Below are 17,383 nucleotides of genomic sequence, written 5' to 3'. Positions count from 1 at the left end.
GTTTTTTGGTAGTTTTTGGCATTTTCTATATGACAGACTTGGTTTTTCAGTCTCGTAAATATTTTTACCGGAAAGCTCATCCAATTTCCCATAAGTTTGCCTTTGACAGCATTTCAATTGGATGTAAGGGCTTACAGATATAAGTTTAATTACATTGCTCATAACTGTAAATAGAATATTTTTTTCAGTGTGGTAGAAACCTGGATAGTAAATAGGCTTACGTAAATATCAGAACGAGTCAAATCAAAAAGCTGTAACAGGCAAACTTATGGGAAATTGGACGAGCTTTCCGGTGAAAATATTTACGAGACTGAAAAACCACATCTGTCATATAAAAATTGCCAAAAATCTCCAAAAAACCCATTTTTTTACATTTTTATTTTTAAAACCGCTGTATCTTCCCAAGGATTGGACATAGGACAATGGTCAATATGGAGACTTTTATGTAAAATTGTCTGGGAAATCGATTCCCACTACCGGTTTTTGAAAATTTCGACGTTTAGACCACTTTTCAAAAAAAACAGTTTTAGTAAATGATTTTTGTATTTTTTTAGGAGAGACATACCATCCTGCATTTTTCGTCAGTCTTTTGGTAACATTTTAGGCTATTTCCTCAAAAATTTTGAACGAAAAAAAATCGTGACATCACCTTTAAATTTAAGTTTTAGACTTAAAAATAAAAAAAATCCCATAGATGTGGCGTGTATTTTTGTTTCAGTGTATTTTTTTCAGAAAGCCCGTCCAATTTCCTACAAGTTTGTCATTGACCACTTTTTGATACGACGCAACGGCTTCGAGATACAGTAATTTTTAAATTACAAAATACAAAAATATTAAAATACCTTACGCCCTCCTCAAATGTTATTTTCGAGTACTATTGGCTCCATATGCACAAAAATGGCTTATATAGGCCTAGGATAACATGTCTACAAAGTTTCATTGAAATCGGAGAGGGTCGGGTACAAAAGTACCAGAAAAATTCCTGATTTAAGCTGGAACTGCTCTATTGCCCTCTGATTTTTTGGAGCATTTCGAAGGGGGAATTGGGTCCATAAGTTAGTAAATTTTGGAATAAGAATACAAAACGGATATATGAAAAGACAAAAGTGTTTGATTCCGAGTGTCTAACCGGAATTTTCAAGCAATAAGGCCCCAGAAGCTAGCCTGAAATTTTGAGCTCGTTTGGTTGAGGTTTAATGCAGTGGCCCTCAGCCAGCTGAACCTCGCGGGCCATTTTGGCAACTTTTTGTAGTATCGCGGACCGCATGTGAAAAATAAATAAAAATTACTGAAATTTGTTGAATTAAAAAAGCTTGAAAAATTAATGTTGACTTACTTTTTGCTGATTTTCTGCACTGCATTAGTGAAACTTCCATTGAATTCAATAATTTTTTAATGCAGCTTTGCCAACATATCGTCGCCGTCGTGCTAACTTGTCGCACGTGCATTTTGTGCCAAATTGAGTTAAGAACGCCATTTTGTGCAGCTAACAATGCCTCACCTTTTGACCTTCACAGATCCCCAAAATTCGATTTCAATCCTGAGATATTCTATAAAAACCAAAAAAGCTCCGCGGATTTTTGTCACTTTTCATATGAAAGAAGTTGCAATCATGTCGTGCTATCTTATCACTCCCTGAAAATTGATGTAAGTGCGACAACTGGCCAAAGTGATTTCAGGTCAGAACGCGTTTGACGCACGTACAAGTTAGGCTACCGTAAACATTTGTAATTATAACTCGGGACTCCAGCAACCAACTTCAACCAAACTTCGGGACAATGCACAGAATGGTCAGCCAAACAAAACGTGTTTGTTATCGTTTACATTGCGTGCTCTAGTTTTTGTTTATTCAAGTTCAAACATTAAAACACGTTTTTTCTCGGAACTTCGAAATGGCGGGTGCGACAAGATAGCACGACAGCGTCGATATTAGGATTAAACTTTCATTTTAGATTGAAACGTTTTGCAATTCTTTCCAATTTTCCATACATTTAAATAAATTCAAAAACAAACTTTTTTGAAATTAATTTTTATTTACTTATAAAGATTTTGAGTTATTTTTAATAAAGACTTTTTTAATTTAACTATATTAGACAATATTGATAAAAAAATATTGAAATCATTACGACCTGGCTAGAAGAGAAAAAAACATTAATGATCGAGATGCATATTCTTTATCTTTATTATACATACAGTGAGACAATAAAAAAAAATATTAGTTTTCCTTTTTCTCTTCACAATTTTAAATCAATGTTAAAAATACAAGAAAAATACATAAATAAAAAAAATACGTATAAGTTTTTTTTTATTGGGAAGATAAAATTTTAATTTATGATGGTGATGAGATGGAAATTTGGTGTCAAAGTGACTTTTATGTAAAATAGGACGCCCGATTTGATGGCGTACTCAAAATTCCGAAAAAACGTATATTTCATCGAAAAAAAACACTAATAAAGTCGAGAATAAAGTTGTCATTTTCAGTAACTGAACTGTAATTTTTTTTTGGAACATGTATTTTATGGGAAATTTAATTTACTTTTCAAATCTACATTAACCCAGAAGGGTATTTTTTTCATTTAGAACTAAATTTTTCATTTTAAAATTTCGTGTTTTTTCTAACTTTGCAGAATTATTTTTTAGAGTGTAACAATGTTCTACAAAGTTGTAGAGCAGACAATTGCTTATAAACATCACGAGTTATCGCGATTTTACGAAAATAAGTTTTGATTCAATTTTGATTTTTGATTGATAAGTTCGGATTCGTGATCAGGGACAAAAGTTACCCCTTAGAACAAAGTTCCACGCAAATCTTAACTGGGTCGGGGCAACTTTTCCCGATTTCGTGCTATGTTAAATGTTGAAGTGATAGTTATAACCTCCATTTTAAATATTTTTTATCATTCTGCCATTACAGAAATTTACAACATTCACAACGGTTACGCTCAGCTTATTCGTAGGACTTGTAATTCTTGGTAAGAATCAGTTCCAACATTTTTAAATAACTTTGCAGCAACCATCATTTACATTCTACATTACCCTCTATTCCCATTCCACAGTGGCCCGTCTCGGTTCGGCATGGCACGTGGCGCAATCGACCATCGTGGCGCCGTACAAGGCGTTTTCGCGGGAAAAGCTCCCGGCCCGGCTTGGCGCCCACATCGGCCTGATGCACATCAACATCACCCTGGTGGCCCTTCCCGTGGGCAACTGGTCCGCGCCGGACATTGACTTTAACGAGCAGTTCAGCTGGAACCAGGCCAACGACATGGGCAACTCGTACCGGAACGCCCTCCAACGGGGACTGCCCTACCCGATTCTGACCGTCGCCGAGTACTTCAGCTTGGGCCAGGAAGGATTCGCGTGGGGTGGCCAGTACCGAGCCGCCGGATATTACGCCAGCATACTGCTATGGCAAGTTCTGGATGAAGTTCGGCACGAAGCCATGTGCCACTCGGTCGCGTTTTAATCAATTCTTGTTCCTTGTTCGCAGGGCCGCATTTGCCTCGTGGCTGCTGATGAACCTGCTTCTGGTGGCGGTTCCCCGCTACGGTGCCTACACGATGACTCTGACCGGTGCCCTGTTGATCGGGGCCAGCATCGGGTACAGCATGATGCTGCCGAAGCGGCCCCTCACCATCTTCATCGAGGGAGGACGCATCAGCTTCCGACTGAGCTGGTGCTTCTGGCTTGTGCTGGTCGCAGGTGGAACATTGACTTTGAGACGGCAGAAAGAGCCTGTTTATCGTGTCGGATTGGGGATGTTTGTGAGACATCGTCAATCCGAACGATATCTTTTTGTTATGTTGTTTCCTCCTAATAACCAACACTCCAGCTTGACTTTTTCAGGTTCCCAATTCAAAAATAGGACCAAACCACGGCAGACAAACAGCAGATCTCTGGTTTCGTATGGGGTTTGGGACAGCGTTGTGTTAAAAATTAGTTTTAGTCTTTTTCCTTTGACACTTTTTTAGTTTGTACCCCGTTGGTTGGTCAAAGTCAAACTAAAAAGTGACGAACTGACACTTTTTACACGGCAACACTTGACTTGACACTTTGTGAGCTCTGTGTAAAAAGGGTGTCAAACTAAAAGTGACCCCGTTCGTTTGACAACAGTTGGAGTCAAACCATCGGGGTTTGAGTGTACTTTTATACCAAACTAGATTTTTTTTTCTTAGCTCTGATTAGGATGATACAAATTTAATTAAAAGTTTTGTCCCTCGGCTCTGGCCGAGGTCGAGGAAGCAGGCAAAAAAAATAAACATATTTCAAGTTTTTTTGTATATGTTTTTTGAAAAATATCAATGAATTTATGACTATTTTGTCTTTCTAAAACTTTTTCGTCTGTTTTCCCAAAATCATTATTCTTTAAAGAAGTATTTATTTTTTTTGCCCTCTGAAATTTTTAAGGGGTGGACAAAACATTTTTGCCATTAGTACCAACAAACTGCCATAAATATTACCATGTTCCAAAAATATAATGTTTAGCATTTCGTCGCTATCGTACTAACCTATCGCACATGCATTTTGGGCCACATTGAGTTAAGAACGCCATTTTGTGCAGCTTACAATGCCTCACCTTTTGACCTTCACAGATCCCCAAAAATCGATTTCAATCCTGAGCATTGTTGTCACTCTTCATAATATAAGAAAGATGTTTCAATGTTGTCGTGCTATCTTGGCACACCCTGAAAATTAATGTAATTGCGACAACTGGCCAAAGTGATTTCAGGTCAGAACGCGTTTGACACACGTACATGCCCAACTACCGTACACATTTGTAATTACAACTCGGGACTCCGGCAACCAATTTCAACCAAACTTCGGGACAATGCACAGAATGGTCAACCAAACAATACATGTTTGTAACTGTTTCTTTTTTCAAAAGCATAAGATAGCTTGACTTTATTAATTTGACACATTCCGGCGTTGTAACGTCACGAAATTTATCACTTTTTTCGAAATATGTTCCGTAGGATAACAAAACCAATCCAAAACTAAAATATTATTACGGATTCGGATTGTAAATTTAATTTCCTACAAGTATTATCCGTGACAAGATAATATAACATTCTGCGGTTCTAGAGAGCGTCAGACTGGCTACTGCGCAAAGTGCGGCGGTCTGTTCTGAACTGTTGGTTGGCTGCGACTATAAAGCGCACTTTGATTAGCGCAACGCATTTCGCGACCACGTGTTACTTCAGGATACCAAAAACCAGCATGGTTTCCCGAGCATGCTTTGCTTATTATAGATTTTTTGCAACCACGTGACTCTTTCAGATATGAAATGAAGCATGTTGATCGTACGTGCCAATAATTGAGCCTACTAAGGGACCTCTGCGATTTCCGCAAGTGCGGGATACGATCGCAGCAGAATGAAAATTAATCCTGATATCCGCAATAGTAACTGTGGAAAACTAATTTTAAATCTAACTTTTCATTTGCTACATCGATTATTCCGTGACGTTGCAACGGAGTGAGAAATAGCGAAATTTCGACCTTCTTTGATTTCATACAAATCAATAACTCATGATTTAGTTATGAAAAACATTTGTCATTTTTAATCTAGCTACAATTGATGGTTTGATCAGTTAAAAAACGAATAAATATTTATAATGTTCGACCTATCAGCCAAAACGTGTCGTTTTTGTCACTGGATAATGTGTCATTTACAAATTCTGAAAAGTTTTAGATGACATAAGGGGTTGTCATTTTTTATTTAACTTAAAATGGAAATTATAAAATTGCAATTGTGAAAAGAGGAGTTTCCCAAACTATTTAAATAACATTTTTTACGCTCCGTAAAATTCACGTGTAATTTGTTGTTTTGGGATCCCCTTGAAAAAAGCTTGATAAGGTATGATCACGGAATTCGTTTACATTTGTATATTCTATTTGGCTGGAAATGTTGGATTGTCTTCCGTACTTAATGTGGGATTAAATGCAAGAAACAAACAATAAATTTCTATATTGTAGGTATCCTGTGCTTGTCGGTTGGACTTGTAATATCCATCATCGACTTGGTGTGGCCCCACCGCTTTTCAACGATTCTAGAGGTTAATACACCGTCCCATGGCCGGCCCAGGTCTGTGGGTGAGGTCCATCAATCTGTCTTTTCTTTCTTTCAGGTCTATTATGATACTCCCTACGACAGACACGTGATATTGGAAGAATCTCACGATGTCCGGTACCGCAAACGGAACAGCAAAGGACTTGAAGATCCCCCGGGACTGGGATCGCGAATCTTGCGGTGAGGCGGTTCTGCCATTCGTCAATTTTGTAGTTGCTTTCTACAAAGTTCTTTCCTCGTTTTAGCCGTTTATCGTCAAAAACACGTGACCAGTCAAACGACAAGATGGGCATCGAGAATCGAGGCTTCCAGCACGACGTTCCTAAGTCTCCGTGGCGCTACCCGTTCCGACGCTCCCAGCAGACGCCCCCGCGCGGAATTCAGCGCACAATCTCGCAGGACTCCAACTCGAGTATCGCGTCCGCCGCAGCGGCCCATTCCCAGTCCCTTCACAAAGTCGCACTCTCCAGAATGCTGCCGTAATTAGCTCACTCCAGTAGTGGAGATTTTTCGCCACCAGGCTACATGTTTTGTTTGTCCTTTGTAGAAAACCCCCGCTGGAGCGTACCCGTGAAATTTCCAACTGGTAGAGACGGAAGCGCGCCCTCCCACACACACACCTCACACATTAACCTACTAAAAACAACTCATTAAGCCGGTTCTAAACCGGAAGCCAATCCTCAATCGAAAAAAAGCGACCACCACGTGTGCAACGATAACGTGATGAACCTCTTGTGATATTAAATCGTAAAACGCAGAATTATCAAACTTCACCGCACCCCCAACATTACAACGTAATTTAATCGAGCAAAGTGAAGAAGACGTCGTGGCCAAGTGACTTACCTTAATCTTAAGATAAAAAAAAACATTTTAGCTAGAGAGTATAGTAGTCAGTCCAAGGACGCACATAAGACAAATTGGCTTCGTATGGAGCAGATTTTTTTTTTAACGGAGGAACACAAGTCGTACCCTTACAAAATGTAGCATTCTATGAAGAATTGATTAGAGTTTAAGACTGGCCAACACTTAACGAAGGCATATAAACTAGCTTAAAACGCAGCAGCAACAGAAAAAAAATCATTAGCGGAAGCATCGTTTTAAGTTATTTATTTTGCTGTGAAATTATCCTAAATTTTATCGATGTGAGAATGATTTCTGATGCATTCTTGAAATTCAGTGGCATAAAGAAGAAACTTTTCGTGTATTGTAAAATTAAGTATTATAAATGTGACATTAAAAGAAGATTGTAACTTAGATGTAAGAATAAAAGAGGATCAATTGGAACACAGGTGGAAGCTTGATTTTATCTTGATGACAATTTCCCTATTTCTAAGGCAAACATCAGTTCTTTTCTAGAGTTTTTTTACAGGTATTTTTACAAGCATATCATCCAGTTTTCGTCAGCAACCTTCCGCTAGCCTGCACGCCCACCCAGATCCAGCGAAAGGAGTTGATGATCATTAAAACGTTACTTAATCCACCTTTAGGTGGTTGGTGCCTTCCTCCTATTTATATAATAATTTCGTTTGAAATAGCAATACAGTCCAGACTCGATCATCCAAAGCCTCGATTATCCGAAGGTTTATATGGGACTTCGGATAATCGAATCATGAACAAAAAAAATATTGTTTTCGTTTTATTTCTTTTTCTTGTTTTAAATATCAAATTCGAGTCAAATTTTAATAGTTGGCAATCACTACACCCTTACCAAAAATCATGACTTTTTGAGTTCCAAATCCCACTTTTCATACGAATTGTTCAGTTCAACCCATATAACCATTTTTATGGTTGTAGTACCTGAACTCAAAAAATCGTATGAAAAGTGGGATTTGGAACTCAAAAAATCATGATTTTTGGTAAGGGTGTAAATAATAAAATGCATTTTTTTCAATATTTCAATATTTTTCCGCCATCTTGGATTTAAAAATTTTAAATCACTTTAGCGAAGTTTAGGGGTTATACTTGAGCTCGACAATTAAAAATCAGACAACGAAAAAAAAAAATATTTTTTATTCGATTATCCGAAGTGAATTTTTCCCGAGGCCTTCGGATAATCGAGTCTGGACTGTATTTTGATTTAAAACAAATGCATAAAAACATTTAAGTACTTATATCTTATAATCTTAAAAATTAAAACATTGTATTGTCGAAAATCTTTGCAAAAAAAATTTGGATAGCGCCTCGTCTAAGGATCCATATAAACTTTTTGTTTTAAATCAAAAAACGTTTAATCGTGTTTTGTACCGTTGTACATAAAAATTGTCATAGGGCTTTAGGACCCTATTGTTGATTTGCCACTCAGAGAGCAAACTTTTGTAGGGTTCCATTTTTGACAACAAGCTAGAGAGTACTTCGGTATGTCAAAAATGAGAGCCTTTTTGTTTGTTTGGAAAGTTGAAATACATGCCACCAGATCTGCGACAACCAACATGTCCAACAGTTACAGTTACTCTAAAGATTTCGTTTATTATCATCAATCGGCTCATTCCCCCGTAATTTAAGGCGGGCCAGGAGGATTATACGAAAGATTGAGACATGATCGATGCCTTGATCGATGCACACTTTGGCGAAGACGGTGGGGTACCATCAGGCCGGGAATCATCGGTGTACGATGAAGATCTGGAACAGCGTACTGGAGGCTTGTGCTTTACGGAATCCGTCTTCCTTCACAACTTATTTTTATTAGGTCCTTTTAGGTGCTACGACCAGGTTAGGACCGAGGATCAAAAATACAACAAATAATAAATAATAAAAAAAAACGTAACTGAATCAGATGATCATTTTCTCGTGCCATGTGTCAGCAAGTGTGCGATCACGTCAATCTGTTCCTCGGGTGTCTTGCACTGCCTCAAGCGAACTCTGTATTCGCGGTAAATGGCCCACAGCTCCGACTCGCTGTACAGCATCCGTTCACCTTGTTGCTCCTTCGGGGTTGCACCGGCGCCGGCGCCAGTATTTTCGCTACTTCTTCCTGCGGGACGAGGATGTTTCTCTTCCGGTACCGCTCCAGGTAGCGGAGGAAAATCCGCCGCGGTAAACACGGCTCCTGCCGGAGTCTGTTTGTCCTTCTTCCATGCTGGCGGCTTCGGCTTGGACGCCTGCTGCCTCGACTGGATGAACTGCGCACGTTTGGGGCAGCTGCGGTCCAGACCCTCGTGGGATCCAGAACAGTTGACACACTTCTTGGCTTGCGTTTCTTCTGCTTTGCACTTTTCTGTGCTGTGGGGACCCCCACAGCTGCTGCACCTGGGCTTGAGATGGCAGTTACTGGTTCCGTGACCGAACTGCAAGCAGTTCTTGCACTGGGTCACGTGCGGTTCTTTGTTCCGGTAGGCCACCCACCGGACGACGACTGGTCCCACTTTCTTTACCTTGCTACTCAACTCCTTCAGACTGGTGTGCCCCTTGGGGAAGAGCACGATGAAAGGCGTCTCATCGATGGCGGGAAGCTGCTGCTTCCGCCTGATGGCGTGTACTGCCAAGACGTCCAGCAGATGTTCCGTCTTGAGCAGCTCCTTGATGTAATCCGGTTCCACGTTCGGGAGACCTCGCATTACTACCCGGTGCGGTCTCGCACTGCGCTTTCCGTGCGTGTAGAACTGCACCTTGTTCTTCGTCAGGTGGGCTTGCACCGTGTCGAAGTCGTCGCTCGAGAAGCACGTAATTTTTGTGCCGTACCGCGTCAGTTTGTGTTCCGGCTGGACATCACACGACGACATCACCTTCGCAAGGCGGGCGAAGCTCATTTCTTTCACCACCAGCGGCGGCTGCTTCTTCTCCCCGGCCGACTTGCCGGTTGCTGGTACCACAGGGATGGTTTTTTCTGCTGCTGGGTTCGCATTGTTGTTGTTGTTGCTCTCCTCCGCTAGCGGGCTGAACTTGTTGTTGCTGAGCAGTTTCTCACCATCGCCGTCGTTGCCGCCATCGCCGACGTTGATCTCCTCCTTAGCCTTCCTGCGGCGAACCTTGACCACGGGACGAAATTCGCCCCCGTCCTCTCCTCCTCCTTCGGAGTCTTCCACCTCCATGCCCGTCGCCGCCTGCGTCTTGGGTTGAAACCCGTCCGGTTTCTCCCACACACTTTTCCTCAAGGCCGCGTTCCAGTAGAACGTCCTTCCATTCTCAGCCCTGTGCTCCGTCCACTCACTCTCCACCGTCGCGGCCGCCGCCATGGCCGTCGGCGAAAGTTAACAAAACACCGTCAAAAACGCGCTAAGCTAGCTCGAAAGACGACCAAACCCAACGAAAGTTGAACAGGGAGTGTCGAAAATGTAAACATTGAGTGTATCCCGCTTACTCCGATGACGGAATCCGTCTTGATGGAGCTAAGGCTGGGATGTGTGAATTGGTAAGTATTGGAGAATAACATTGGTTAAAGGTTGGATTTAACTTTCATGCGCTTTGCAGGTCGGCCGTTTACTACGAGTAAGGCGATTGCAAGTTGGTCAATCATAAATTCGATTTGGCCAAAAGGAACAACTGGTCGGAACAGTTGATGGTGAAGCAGTTCGTTCGTGAGGCCCGGAATCAGGATGGAATCTTGGCCATGCAGCTCTTCAACATTTTGTTCGCATTTGTGTCTTAAGAAGGTTTGATTGGTCGGCTGTTCAATGAATTGGACGCCTTTGGCTACATGTGAAATCAGTTCCGACACACTGCAGCTTGCTTTAAGCTATTGTGACTCGCTGTTTTTGGATTTCATTGAAAAATAAAGTTAAAAAAGCACGTCAGATCCCGGTTGAATTGGTTTTTATTACGACTGAAAAACTTGTCCATTGCAAATAAAAAAGAATATTTACAAAAAATCGAAACCATTTGTCAAAATGGGAAAACTGTTTTACTTTATGGCTTATCGGGTGACTTTTGATAGGGTTATCAGATCTTTAATCTTAGTCTCATATAAAAGGTCTATCAATTATACAACTAACGATTGATCGGACGATGGATCCGCACATCATTTTCATCAAAATGTCAGAGATCCGGCCCCAAAAAGCGTATAAATAACACTTAAGTGCTTATAACTTTTGATAGGGTTATCAGATCTTCAATGTTTTGGGATCATTAGAAAGGTCTTTCAATTATCCAACTAACGACGGGTCGCATTATCGACCCGGCCAACATTTTCATCTAAATATTTGAGATCCGGCCTCTAAAATGTGTACAAATGACACTTAAGTGCTCATAACTTTTGATATAGTATCAGATCTTCAATGTTTTGGGCTCATTAGAAAGGTCTTTCAATTATCCAACTAACGACGGATAGCATGATAGATCCGGACAACTTTTTCATCAAAATATTTGAGATCCGGCCTCTGAAATGTGTACAAATGACACTTAAGTGCTCATAACTTTTGATAGGGTTATCAGATCTTCAATGTTTTGGGCTCATTAGAAAGGTCTTTCAAATACCTTTCTAAAAATGTATGATCAGACGGGTTTTCTTACAAAAACCACCCTTTTTACAATCTTTCAAACTTTAGCCAGAATCGTTTTTTTAGCATAACTTTTGAAATACTTAACAAAACTTCATAATAGTTGATATAGGTCTTGTGGGACCCTAAGACGGATCGAATGAGACCAGAACGGCCCAAATCGGTTCAGCCAGTCCGGAGATAATCGAGTGCATTTTTTTCGGTGCACGGACTTACAGACATACACACGCACAGACATTTGCTCAGAATTTGATTCTGAGTCGATAGGTATACGTGAAGGTAGGTCTACGAGGTCGAATTAAGAAGTTCATTTTTCGAGTGATTTTATAGCCTTTCCTCAGTAAGGTGAGGAAGGCAAAAACGGCTGCTAACCACTTTTGGCCACAGAATTAAGTTGAAAGATACCCTCAGGGCCCGAGGAAGACCACCAGAAATCCCGATGCGAGACGCGTTATCTCAACTAGACCTTGATGTTCTCTATCCGATCTATCAGTTCCTCTTAGATTCCAAAATATCCATTTAGTTTTTCTTCAGTTAGTTTTCCTTCAGTTAGTTTTCCTTCAGTTAGTATAACTCGCCTTCACACAAAGCCGTCGTTTCTGGTTTGCACCGGAAGCAAAGCAAGAACGCCCCAGCAGCTGGACACCGAGTTGCGGCTGAGGACAAAAGCAAAGGCCAGCAGAGCCAACCAAGACCCCTACACAATCCCCCTTCCCTTCCCACGCCTTGTCTTCTAACATCAATCCCTTCCCTACTAACCCCGAGTAGGCCGCGGGTAATCGGCTCCCCTCCCACTAACATTTACACACAAGATCCTCTGTAATTATTAAGTCAAATGTAATTACAAAAGCCGACTCGGTCCTGTCGTCGGTCCTAACCAGGTCCCAGTACCGAAAAGGACCTAATAAAAATAATTTTACGAAAAAAAAAAAAACCACTTTTGGCAAAATAGAGATTTTTGCACCAGGTGGTAAAGGATCCCGCATAATCAAAAACCATCGGGGGAATAGTCCAAACTATATTACTACTAAAAGAGATGTAGTTACCACATACTTAACCATTATCATATAGTTACGGCACTATACAAAACCATAACGAAACTGATCGTCAAATGATGACGTTTTTATTGAAGTAAATCTAATGATTCTAACTATTTTTGAACTATTTGGGGTACAATAACCTTACACTAAACAGTTCGGATTGTTTAGACAACGTGACTCAACGAAAAAATGTACAAGTCCAAATAGTTCAAACAATTTATCAACTTTATTGAGAACAATATAGCAAAATTCCACAGATTTTAGATTTTTATAGTCAGAACCTGTAAGAACTAAAAACCTACTATAAATGCTATAGTAGAACACAATTGATGGCGGCCACATTTTTTTCGATAAGTTTGTATAATCCAAATAATTTGTCAACTTACATGAAGTAAAATTACTATACACCATACTATTTTGAATTAAAAATTTCTATAAGTCCAAATAGTTCAAACAATATTTCAACAGTATGGAGTACAATTACAGTTTGTTATATAATCCAACTATATGTTAAACGATTGGTACAAAAATTTCAACTTTTATCAAGTAAATTGATCACAGTCGATTCCTCTGGATGATAGAGAACCTTCAACACCCCCACTTCTCCTCAGATTATCAGAAAACTCCCCAAAAGAAGAAAAATGTTACGAGGGCTCATGAAATTGACTTTCACTATTCCAGAAAAAGTAGGCATGCTGTTCTTACCATACACCAAAAATATGTGTACTACATGGTGGACTATTACTGTTCACTATAAAATGAGTCAATTGTTTGGACTACTTGGACTTATCGAAAAATACTTGCCCCCGAGCTTGCTCCCTTCTAACACAACATGTCACCAAAACCACTGAAAAACCACCAACAGATATAGATCAATCGGATAAGGCGGCAGCAGTTCGGCAGCAACGTAAATAACATCACATATAATGGCGGTAAACATTCACCAACTATCGATAGAACTTAAAAATCAAATTTGATTATATCCGAAGTAGTTATCACAACAATTGTAGGGTTCATTTTTGCGGTCTTTTTTAAAGTGTCGGCAAAGTAGTGTCGGTAAAGTAGTTTTTCAGAAACTATATAGGGAATAGTCAATTTTTTGGGCAATGACTATTTGACGTAAAATCCAAGTTTATAAAAATATTTACATATGTATGAAAACCTCATATAGTTTTCTGCCTAACAACTATTGTACGATCAGTTCCTAGCTGGACTCGGTCACTGGAAACGACCGGCGGCTCAGTGACCGACGAAATAGGCGGCGGGCCAGATGCGGGCATAAAAATGTCAAAATCTCTTCCCCCCTCACTTCGTCTCACCATCCAGCTGCAGCTTTGTTGACAAACAAACGGAGCACGCGGTCGCATGATGGCGGCATCGAGCCAGAATTAGGGGTGATCATATGATTAAAAATGAAAGTTTTTTCAAGAAAAATAATATTTTTCCGACCGAATAAAAAAATTGCGAGCATGTTCAAACAATTATTCCTGATGTCGGAGAAGTGAGAAAAAAGAAAAATTGTAATCCATAATTTTTCTATAAATTTGATTTTTTCACTCCAACTGGGAACCCCTAGGTCTATCCACGACCGTTTCCAATGACCGTGAGAAGATGCCAGAAAATCCAGCTACGAGCTAAATCCACAATAATTTCTCATATAGTAAAATCGACCAAAACTATTTTGGGAATGGAATTAATGGTTTGATATATCGTACATATATAGTTGGGTTACAATTTAATGAATAGTAGAGACCATTTGATAAATAGTTGAGTAACTATTTGTCATAAAGTAGTTATATAGTTCATGACTATGCGGGATATCCAACGCAGCTTCAGAGACATGAATTTCACTAAAATGTTGGTTAGTAGTAAAAATTAGTTAGTTAGTAAAAATGTTGGTTATTTTGACTGCCGATGCGAAAAACCAAACGGCTAAATGTCATATTTCCCTTTAAAATTGCCTTGGCGAATATTTGGCGACGAACACAAAGCGCGTTTTGCTCGAGATACTTGATTTGGCATATTGTACGATCAGTTCCTAGCTGGACTCGGTCACTGGAAACGACCGGCGGCTCAGTGACCGACGAAATAGGCGGCGGGCCAGATGCGGGCATAAAAATGTCAAAATCTCTTCCCCCCTCACTTCGTCTCACCATCCAGCTGCAGCTTTGTTGACAAACAAACGGAGCACGCGGTCGCATGATGGCGGCATCGAGCCAGAATTAGGGGTGATCATATGATTAAAAATGAAAGTTTTTTCAAGAAAAATAATATTTTTCCGACCGAATAAAAAAATTGCGAGCATGTTCAAACAATTATTCCTGATGTCGGAGAAGTGAGAAAAAAGAAAAATTGTAATCCATAATTTTTCTATAAATTTGATTTTTTCACTCCAACTGGGAACCCCTAGGTCTATCCACGACCGTTTCCAATGACCGTGAGAAGATGCCAGAAAATCCAGCTACGAGCTAAATCCACAATAATAGCCGAATCTTCAATTATGGGCAGTATCATCAAAAAAATCCATACACGCAAAATCCAGATAACACAGATCTGTGTTAAAAAATTACACAGGTTGTGGAACAGTTCCGGCTTTCAAAAGTGGGTAATTTTTTTACACAGATCTGTGTAAAAAGTTACACAGATTTTCGATCAGCCTTCCTTTCAAATCTGGGTGAAAAAGATAAGATGGCGTTTTCCTGCAACATTGACGAAACTTGGTAAGATTTTTTCTCTTCTGGTTGTTTAAATTGTAATATTTTTAAAAATGTTTTCCTATTTCAGACTTTTTTGACGAAATGACCAGTTGTTGCATCGTAATTGAACTGGAATTGGCCCCATTGCAGAGAAATGTAAGTTTTATTAGTTGGCAATGTGGCCATCAATTCTAACCTTTCTTTGTTTGCTGTATTTTAGGATTACTCGAAAATTTATAATGCTCCCGTTGATCGTCTTGCATGCACGCCGATTCCGCCTGAATTTACCACCTCGGAACATCTCCGGACTGGAAAAACTGGTGCTTCAAGGTCAGCGGCATTATCTCCCGTGGAAGCTGCTCTACGACAGGAGGACATTTATCAGGTCGATTTTGTGACGGTGAAGCACTTTTTTAAAATAGATTGTAGCCTTATATTTAGTTAATGAAATGTATAAGAGAAACTTGAAATAATAATTCATGGCAACATGTTCCTTTTTCTTTCCATTTTAATATAAATTCCTAGTTTAAAAGAAGAAATGAATGCAATTTTGTACCCAGAATCTGTGTAAAATATTACCCAGATCTGTGTAAAATTTTACACAGATTGTCGATTAAAAAATTACACAGATTTGACAGACAACGGTTGTACACAGATCTGTGTACAAAGCTTCTACACAGATTCTGTGTATTCCAGGTTTTGGGCGATCTGTGTCAAATTTTACACAGATCTGTGTTCACGCAAAATCCATATAACACAGATCTGTGTAAAATTTGACACAGATCGCCCAAAACCTGGAATACACAGAATCTGTGTAGAAGCTTTGTACACAGATCTGTGTACAACCGTTGTCTGTCAAATCTGTGTAATTTTTTAATCGACAATCTGTGTAAAATTTTACACAGATCTGGGTAATATTTTACACAGATTCTGGGTACAAAATTGCATTCATTTCTTCTTTAAAACTAGGAATTTATATTGCTTATTGCGAGATAAAATCACGTTTTTCCTTAGCTGTGAGTGACAGGAGCTTATTGCCGCCTAACTACCGCAGTGTAAAAAACAGCAAGTTGAACTGGAATTCTGCGTTTATTTGGCTGTCAACTGGGTTTGTTTTTAATATTTTCCAAAAAGTCATCTGAAAACTCAAGGCACCCTTTGACAACAGCCAAAAATTTGTTCTGCGGTTGTCATGCGGCTGTCATGCGACCATTATCTTGCGGTCGTATCACCGCGCGTGAACTCTAATTATTGACGCCCGCAATAATATTAAAATGGAAAGAAAAGGAACATGTTGCCATGAATTATTATTTCAAGTTTCTCTTATACATTTCATTAACTAAATATAAGGCTACAATCTATTTTAAAAAAGTGCTTCACCGTCACAAAATCGACCTGATAAATGTCCTCCTGTCGTAGAGCAGCTTCCACGGGAGATAGTGCCGCTGACCTTGAAGCACCAGGTTTTCCAGTCCGGAGATGTTCCGAGGTGGTAAATTCAGGCGGAATCGGCGTGCATGCAAGACGATCAACGGGAGCATTATAAATTTTCGAGTAATCCTAAAATACAGCAAACAAAGAAAGGTTAGAATTGATGGCCACATTGCCAACTAATAAAACTTACATTTCTCTGCAATGGGGCCAATTCCAGTTCAATTACGATGCAACAACTGGTCATTTCGTCAAAAAAGTCTGAAATAGGAAAACATTTTTAAAAATATTACAATTTAAACAACCAGAAGAGAAAAAATCTTACCAAGTTTCGTCAATGTTGCAGGAAAACGCCATCTTATCTTTTTCACCCAGATTTGAAAGGAAGGCTGATCGAAAATCTGTGTAACTTTTTACACAGATCTGTGTAAAAAAATTACCCACTTTTGAAAGCCGGAACTGTTCCACAACCTGTGTAATTTTTTAACACAGATCTGTGTTATCTGGATTTTGCGTGATTTGAAATTAATTTGGTAGACCCAAAATAGGTACTAGGCCCAAAATAGGGACAAATACCCTAAGCTTAAACGAAATTGTCAATTTTGTTTCGTTAGACCTATCTACTGTTGGATTCATTAAGTGCAAGAAAGAAAAGTGAGAGAAAGGGCTCGTCAACGCTCGTAAAGTTAAGGTGGTCCGTTTACTAGAAGAAAGCAG

At 39.6% G+C, this 17,383-nt stretch overlaps 1 protein-coding gene and 2 long non-coding RNA genes across 4 annotated transcripts in view; 2 read left to right on the top strand and 1 right to left on the bottom strand.

Moving 5' to 3' along the window:
- Nucleotides 1-7,356, top strand: part of LOC120422787 (dual oxidase maturation factor 1) — a 96,609-nt gene extending 89,253 nt beyond the window's left edge. For both annotated transcript variants that reach the window (XM_039586325.2, XM_039586326.2), the window contains 7 exons: nt 2,915-2,972; nt 3,057-3,411; nt 3,491-3,702; nt 5,974-6,053; nt 6,126-6,247; nt 6,313-6,546; nt 6,615-7,356. In XM_039586325.2, coding sequence (XP_039442259.1) covers nt 2,915-2,972; nt 3,057-3,411; nt 3,491-3,702; nt 5,974-6,053; nt 6,126-6,247; nt 6,313-6,546; nt 6,615-6,657 — 1,104 coding nt within the window. In that variant the 3' untranslated portion in view covers nt 6,658-7,356. The remainder of the gene's footprint in view (nt 1-2,914; nt 2,973-3,056; nt 3,412-3,490; nt 3,703-5,973; nt 6,054-6,125; nt 6,248-6,312; nt 6,547-6,614) is intronic.
- Nucleotides 7,357-15,072: 7,716 nt separating this feature from the next.
- Nucleotides 15,073-15,943, top strand: LOC120422810 (uncharacterized). The gene is made up of 3 exons (XR_005606178.2): nt 15,073-15,259; nt 15,324-15,391; nt 15,456-15,943. It is a non-coding gene; the product is annotated as an uncharacterized LOC120422810 (long non-coding RNA).
- Nucleotides 15,944-16,525: 582 nt separating this feature from the next.
- LOC120422809 (uncharacterized) lies at nt 16,526-17,197 on the bottom strand. Its single transcript, XR_005606177.2, has 3 exons — nt 16,992-17,197; nt 16,860-16,927; nt 16,526-16,795 (listed from the first exon to the last, which is right to left on the bottom strand). It is a non-coding gene; the product is annotated as an uncharacterized LOC120422809 (long non-coding RNA).
- Nucleotides 17,198-17,383: the final 186 nt, after the last annotated feature.

The sequence above is a fragment of the Culex pipiens genome, chromosome 2, assembly GCF_016801865.2.
Source record: "Culex pipiens pallens isolate TS chromosome 2, TS_CPP_V2, whole genome shotgun sequence".
NCBI lineage: Eukaryota > Metazoa > Arthropoda > Insecta > Diptera > Culicidae > Culex > Culex pipiens.
Note: the sequence above shows the minus strand (reverse complement) of the source record. Positions and strands in the feature narration are given on the sequence as shown.